The sequence below is a fragment of the Charadrius vociferus genome, unplaced genomic scaffold, assembly GCF_000708025.1.
Source record: "Charadrius vociferus isolate BGI_N301 unplaced genomic scaffold, ASM70802v2 scaffold593, whole genome shotgun sequence".
Classification (NCBI taxonomy): Eukaryota; Metazoa; Chordata; class Aves; order Charadriiformes; family Charadriidae; genus Charadrius; species Charadrius vociferus.
Window position 1 is genome coordinate 1,298,538 of NW_009647739.1, and position 7,541 is coordinate 1,306,078.

The following is a 7,541-nucleotide window of genomic DNA, read 5'->3' on the forward strand; positions in this document are numbered from 1 at the left end:
TGCTCTTTATCTACATCCCCCGCAAGCTTCCAGCAAAGGCTGCTCGTGGCATCTGGATGGGAGCGCTGCACTGTGGTCCTGCTGCAGCAGCACTGACTCGCAGCACAGCCCTGTCCAAATCACTGCATCCTTTTGTGACTCAGCTTAATGCCTGTTGCAGAGCTAATTCTCCTGCTTCTGTGTTATCTTTCAAGGGAAGATGATTTGCAAGGCACATGGAGCTCTCAGATGAAAAGTGCTTTGGAATTGCTAGATAATTACTGTTAACAGTTAAAAGCACTTTTGTCCATTAAAAACCTTTCAGAGCTTTATAGCTGTATTCTGAAAACGTGAAACTTTGGCATCCGACACTTAGAAACATCAGTGTAATTTAAAAAAGAATCTGTTTTTTAATTGCCAGGCTGCAGTTACTTTTGCTTGCAGTGACCATGTAGCAGACTTCTGCATATTTATGTCAGAGCATTGATTGAAAGCCAGGTAATTAGAGGGCTCTCCCAAGTCAGGTTAAGCCAAGTTTATTTGATCTACCTTTCAGTTGGTGTAATTGGATAGTGTTTATTAGTAGAGTCATTTATAGTCGTACCAGATTCATGCACCTTCCCCAGAAATGTCTAGATGCAGATACACGCTTTGGAAACACCAACCTGGGCTATGTGCATATGCGATTAATACTCTAATAATAATTTGGCATGTATTATAAGCATAGTTTTTTGTAGGAATCCTGTGGCATTGTGGTAAATGCTGTGCAGACCAGTGGGAGGACGGGCTGAGCAGTCCCAGTGCTGGGCGGCTCCACTTACGCTGCCTCCCCGTGAGGTCTGGCTCTTCTCCCGGTGATGCAGGGATCCCCCCAACCTGCCCCATGCATGGAAAACCAAGGAGCCATGTTCTCCAGAGGGGAGCTGCTCATGGAAAGCAAATGTGCCCGTGTCCAGTTGCAGGCAAGAATGGATGCAGTGGTCCCCAGGGAGCCAGGGCTTTCTGGATGTTGAAATCTTTCTGCTGGATTTTGGCAGGATTGGGTGCGCCAGCTGAAGCACACCTGATTTAACAGCTTTTTAGAGAGCTCCTGCTATGTTTAGCACTGAACCCTGCCTGAAGATAGACCCCAATTCTCTTCTGAGAGGGGCTGCCGAAAGCTGGCTGGGAAGCTAAGGAGAAGCAGAAAGGGGAGTTCATGTGAAAACACCGTTTATTTCCGTCAGGAGCTTTGGAGAGCTCTGGGAAATCGGAGGCAGTGCCCAGGTTCGTCGGCAGCCTTGGGGAAGCCACAGGGCAAGGCGGGTGGAGGTGAGCCCAGAGGTGTCCTTGAGGCACCGGCTGGAGCTGGCTGCGGGAGGAGAGTACGCCGTGCCAGCTTCGTACAGCCAGGCTGACCTTGCCGGCACGGTTACCTGGCTCGCCGGCCGCTCCCCTCCGGCACAGCCCTCACCAGCAGTGGCCTTCCCCAGCTAACTGCCCGCTGCTCCGGCTGGGGCTGCCAGCAGCCCCCCTCCCACCCCAGCGCTGCCCCGCTAGAAACAAAGGAGGCTTCTGCAGTGCCTGTACTGGGAATCACGGATATGAGGTGACTGCTGCTAGCACCCAGTGCAGGATTAAGCGTCCAGTACTGAATGACCTGCAGATCAGCGTGCCCAGCATTTATGTCCCCGTCAGGTTCCTTACATGTACAGGCACGTTTTGAGCCATTTTCTGTATCTCGGTGTCACGGTTCACTTTGTTTGCAGCTGGATGAAGTGATTACTACCAGCTCTTCAGAGAAAAGATTTTTGCAAGCGGAGGGAACATCAGCATGAGCTTGGTTGGGAATTAACTGGGTTGGGTCAAGCCTGGAAGAGGAGCAGCGCTGGCCGCTGGGACCCTTCCCAAGGTGACATCTGCTGGGTGCGTGTCAGGCTTTCCAAAGCCCTAGGGCTGAGCTGGAGCGAGCTGGGCACCTTGTCTCTGCTTTGCAGCGCGGCTGGATTGGTGCTGTAACCCAGACTTCGTTTCCCTCTTACAGCACCACTGGGTCACACGGGTAAGAAATCAGGACTGAAACGCAGATGCAATTAAGTCAGATGAGTGCTGCCGTTTCCTTACCAGATGACATTTTGGGCTTGTGACGAATGCAGCGAAGGGAGCTGATCCCAGAAGGGGCAGGGTGGTGGTACCTGGCTGTGTTTCTGGGTCACACTGCCACCCAGGAGATGGGTGCAGGTGGAAGCTTTAATGAGGCAGAGCTCAGACACGGTCTGGTGGCCTGTTTGGATAAGCTGTGGTCTCAGGAGATCTCTTGGTGATGACGAAAGCGGAGACAGTTGTGTTGTCTTGCTCTCCTGAGAGAAACTCTTGGAAAATTACATTTTCAGTGATTCCTTATTCATCAGCCCTCCTTCAGCCTGCTGGAGGTCAGTGGCTGCGGTTCAGGGTGCGTGTATATCCTGCTCCCGGGTGGCTGGTCCCGCTGCACGGCCCTGTTCAGCCCCAGGAGCTCGGAGGCACCGCAGCCATCCACACCCCTGCTTTGATTTATGGCAAAAGCAGGGGATCCAAAACCGAGGGGGTTGTTTTTAACTCTAGTTCTGTGAAGCAGTGCAGAGTTTCTGCTTTCAGGCATCGTTTCAGGCATCGTTTTCGGGCACATCTCTGCTCTGGGAAAAGGTGAGCGCTGGAGCTAGGCTGAGCACGTTCAGAAACGGCCTTTCAGAGAGGAATTACGCGGCAGGAGGAGGAAAGCTCCCAGCCACCGGCATGGTCCCCCTCTTGCTTCTACCGTGGCAGAGCTCTGGCGAGGGTCCTCTCCATCTCCCCAGGCGAAGGAGAATGGCAGCCCCGGGGGAACCGGCTTTGCTGCCTGTGCGGGGCACGTAGCTGTGTCCCCAGGTCCCCGGGCGCCAGGTCCCTGGGCAGGCAGCAGCTCTCTCCTAGTCACGACTTGTTTCTAGCAGGATTAAGAGAAGCTTAGGGACTTTGAGGTTTTCCAAACCCCTTCAATTAACTTCTGCTCACAGGGTTCACAGAATTTGCCTGAATTTATGACCCATTTTTCCTTTAAATGCCTCTTTTTTTTTTTTCCCCCCTAAGGATGATTCAGTTCCTTAATGTTTTTCTAGCTAAAGGGCATCCTGTGCTTTGACAGGGCAATGGGAGAGGCTCCGAGGGCTCTGCTGGCACCAGGAGTAGACCCTTGCCTGTCGGGATGCTGCGTCTTCTCCAAAGGTCTCCCAGGCAGAGCAGGCACCAGGAGGGTTGTTCAGTTGAACTTTAGACCTCTCATGCCTTTAGAAAGAGTTAAAAGGATCGTGTTTAGTCTTGGTTTGCAGCGCCGATGTTTATGTGGGCATGCCATGAAAAAGGTGCTCTGCCCACGAGCCAACGTTTAAAGGTTAGGGTCAGAGTCATTTCCAAAACTGCGATTACCTCATGTGCTTGGCAAGTTCTGTTTTTTATAGCAACTTTCCAGTCATGTAAATACAAAATCATCTTTTTTATCCAGCGTGCTTTTTAAATAATTTTTTTTAAGCTGCCAAATTTGTTTTATGGGACTTTGAAAGAGAAGGCTGCCTCTGGCTTAGACCACACATGCCAAGTTACCAATTTGTGTAGGCTGCTGCAATGTTTGTGCAACATTTACGGCACCCCAGATGAAAGGCTCTACAGAAGGGCAAAGTACCCTGATTTTTATTATTGCTACTTCTGTCTACCTCTGAAAACGGGGTTAGGACTGAGCTGACACTTTTGGTCTAGTGATGGCACCACGGAGCAGAACCCCGGTGTGTGGGCTGGAAGCAGAGAGCAGACCAACATCCTCAGAGTCAGGAAAACGTAGGACATTTCAAGCCACTGAGGTTTGGGGGATGGCGGCTGCCTTGCCACCCTGTGCAGATGAGATGGGCAGCGAAGCCTCCGGGGCATGTCCCGCTGGGAGCTCCATGCCCTCCGACCTCCATCTACGTTGGGAGAGGTACCCAGGAGAGCTGCGGGGAGCAGGAGCGGTCCTGTCTGCACAGCCCTGCGGATGTAGGTCAGCAGAAAGCCGTGCTGAGCTATTTTGGCCACGGCAGCAATAATCCAGAGCAATCTGAGCGGTGTTTGCGTTACCGTCCCCAAGCACGCATCTAGCACAGTGAGCACGCAGGGCACCAGGAGGGTGCTGATGGTGGTCCGGGTCTGCTGCCATGGGCTTGGGATGTTCTGCCTCGCCCGGAGCTTACTGATGACTTCCCAACCTGGTGGTGCTGCGGGAAGGGCCGTCCCCTCCCAAAGCCCAGGGATGGGTTTCTTCAGCACAAAGGGGCTGAGCTAGGACCTGTGCCCTCCTTGTAGCTGCCGTCTGGGCCCATCCAGCCTTTCCAAGTGCCGTTGGCTCCTTCATTGGCTTTGGTGTGTAGCTGGGTGCCAAGAGAGCTGGTGGTTGGAGCTAAGGATGTTCCCGAGGGCCCTGGGTGTTAATTCAGCATCTCCATCCAGGCTCTGCAGATACGGGCTCTCAGGCCTGCCCACGCTGGCAAGTGGGCTGATATTCAGCAAGTCGCTTGTATTTTCGCATGGCAGGTTGAAGCCCCAGAAGAGACCAGGCAGCGGCGCGTCCCAGCCGTGTGAAAACATCGTGGTCGCTTACTACTTCTGCGGAGAGCCGATCCCTTACCGCACCCTCGTCAAAGGGCGCGTGGTGACACTGGGACAGTTCAAGGAGCTGCTGACCAAGAAAGGGAACTACAGGTAAGGGCTGCTCCCCGCGTGCGGTATGGTGCCAGCAGACTGTCAGTGATGCCTGGCAGATGCTGCTGCCAGGGTGCAACAGTGTTGCCCCCTCCCAGGTGAAGGAGCATGGTGGAGGTAGGTCAGGAGGGGCTCCTGGAGCCTTCCAGGAGAGCTCCCGCAGGGCATGCTGCGGTGGGGATGTGGCAGCACGGCCAAGGCGCCTTGGCTGTTGAAGAGGCGGGTTACAGGGATGAAGGAGATTGGGTGCAGTAGCAGAAATGTCCTGCATCATGCTTTACACCTTCAACAAAAGCTGCTGAGCTGCCCTGTGGGGCCCTGGGCTGTGAGGAGCAGCATCAGCCGGCGCTCAGTGATGCTATGGGAAATCTTCCAATTGCTGGAGCCATTTTGGCTGCTCCCAAAGTTTCCTCCAGTGAGGACAGGGAGGTTGGGTCCTGCTGGAGTCCCAAAGCAGCCAGGCGTGGGGTGTGTAGCTCTCCAAGTTCCCCCCCTTCCAAGAAGGAGCTGCCATGGGAAAGCCTGCCTAGAAATGCTCCACCAACATGGGTGCCTCCAGCCACCGCTTTTGAGAGAACTGGGCTTGAATTCAGGGCTGGAGCTGCTGAACATGCGAGCACAGATCCTGACCGCTCTTTCTTTGCTCACTGGGTGAGGACAGGGACAGAAATGTGGCCCCAGTTGCCTCCATATCTGGGGGAGCTGCTCCCCATCCACCACAAGCTCAGGGGCATGGAAGGGTTGTACCTGGGTTTGAGGACCGTGGTGCCCTCATAACCATTCACCTGCTTTTTCTCCTCTCTGCCCCCGTGTTTCTGGTTTTTCAGGTATTACTTTAAGAAGGTGAGTGACGAGTTCGACTGTGGTGTGGTCTTCGAGGAGGTGCGGGAGGATGACACCATCCTGCCCATCTTTGAAGAGAAGATCATCGGGAAGGTGGAAAAGATCGACTAAGCTCCAGGGCTGCCGAGGCGTGAGGACAGGACTGTGAAAGACTCTGGGACCGGAGGAGAAGGCCTGGGCGGATGCTGGTGGTGCTACTGCCACAGGTGCCGGGCAAGCCCAGGGCGGAGGGAGGCAGCCTGCTCCGGCACGGACCTGGGCGAGCTCCGGGTTGCCGGTGGACGCCGTTTCACCCCACAAACCTGCCAGTGGGAGCCCAGGCTCCCTCTCCATAACGAATATAAGTGTAATGTAGCATTGTACAGTGCATTAGAAAGTGTAATATGACCTTGTTTACTAAAGCTGCATATTTTTGATATATTGTAATAAAAGGAAAATATTTCCAATGTCACAGTGCTCTTATGTAAATGTAAAACATACAGGTACTGCAGAACTCACCCAAAGTGTACAGCCATCCGCCAGACTCCGTCTGCTCCTCGCTTTCACGGCACCCTGCCCCGGCCCCCCCGGCACGGATGGCTTCAGAGCGCCGCCGGGGCAGAGCCTCTCTCCCCTGAGTCGGCGTGGAAGGGGCGGCCCCGCTCCGGAGGGGCCGTGGTCCCAGCTCATCTCTGAAGAATACTGAGCCATTTGGAACGAGTCAATCTCTCGCCTCCCTGGCAGTCTCAGCTGCTGGACCATGGTAGGATGGTTGGTTTTGGTTTTTTTTCCTCCTGAGCTTTCTTGCGACCGAGTAAATCCCCAAGGGGTAGACGTGTCGGTGCCAGCTCTTGGGGCGGCGAGCTTCCCGTGGTGCGAGGATCAGCTCGGAGCTGGGGAGGCAGACTGGGCGCTGGCATCCCATGTGCTTGTCCCCCCCTCTGTGTACCCCCTGCCCCTGGAGAAGGGTTCGCTTCGCCTCCCCGGAGGGTACTGCAGCGGAGGGACAGCACCCAAGTGCCCCGTGCAGATGTGCCCAGCGCAGACATGCCCAAGCCCCCTGTGCTGAGCTCCGGCTTTGGTCAGGGGACTCTTTTTAGGAGAAATGTAGGGGAGGGAACAGATGAGACACTAAATCTGAGGACATAAAATGTCTTTTGTCGGCTTCTGTGTCTCTGGGGAGGCAGCGGGAGGGCACTGCAGCCCGCTGCCGAGAGCAAGGCAGGACGTTGGTGCCAGTTAGTGTGGCTCATGTAGGGCCAAGGTTGCCCAGCGAGGCAGCCGGCACGCTGGGAAGACTCCCGGGCTTACTCGGCCGCAAGAAAGCTGGGGGCTGCGCTGGTGCTCCCCTCACCCTGACCTCAGCCCTGCCAGCCGGGGCCCTGCCCCGCTCCATCGTGGCCGTGGCTCTCCACTGGCTCCTTCGGAGACCAGCCCTCGCCTGCCCGCGGAAACCGGGGCGGCCCCCAAAGCCCGGGGGTTTCCACATCGGCCCGGTGCTGCTCTTGGCTGCGGCAACACGTTGGAGCTGCCGGGGACCCCATGGCACCGCACCGGGATGCCACACAGCCTGTTGTATATGTCACCGAGTGCCTTTAAAACATGGTTCTGTGACTTGCCTATACACTACATGAAATCCAGCAAAAATCCGCAATCATTTTCAGCCCAGGAACAGCGTTATGAGCGTTTTTCCTCCTTTTTTTTTTAAGTTCTGATGGTGTTGTGTCTGGTGAGGTTGTTAACATGCCCGGGATTTCTGTCTCCCCCTTTTTTTTTTCTCAGGTGGTCCCCTGTAAATATGTACAGTGGCCACGCGGCCCCTGCGCCGTCTCCTCTGCATACTCATGTGCTGACTTGTACAATGATCTTTTCAAAGGTACTTGGATAAAATGAAATAAAACCCCACGTCCCACCGCCTGCTGCTTTCTTCCTTCCCTGCGGAGCAGATGCCCGAACCCTCGGCAGCCGGCGGGGGCGGCCAGAGGATGGGGGTGGGGATTGGGGCCGGGAAAAGG

General features: G+C 55.1%; 2 protein-coding genes across 2 annotated transcripts in view; one reads left to right on the forward strand and one right to left on the reverse strand.

Annotated features, from left to right (window-relative positions):
- AXIN1 (axin 1) overlaps positions 1-6,000 on the forward strand; it is a 71,261-nt gene extending 65,261 nt beyond the window's left edge. The window contains exons 8-9 of the mRNA XM_009881923.1: positions 4,537-4,704; positions 5,532-6,000. Of these exons, the coding sequence (XP_009880225.1) occupies positions 4,537-4,704; positions 5,532-5,658 (295 nt within the window). The 3' untranslated portion in view covers positions 5,659-6,000. The remainder of the gene's footprint in view (positions 1-4,536; positions 4,705-5,531) is intronic.
- An 887-nt stretch (positions 6,001-6,887) lies between these two features.
- Positions 6,888-7,541, reverse strand: part of ARHGDIG (Rho GDP dissociation inhibitor (GDI) gamma) — an 8,442-nt gene continuing 7,788 nt past the window's right edge. The window contains 1 exon segment of the mRNA XM_009881952.1: positions 6,888-6,967. Coding sequence (XP_009880254.1) covers positions 6,888-6,967 — 80 coding nt within the window.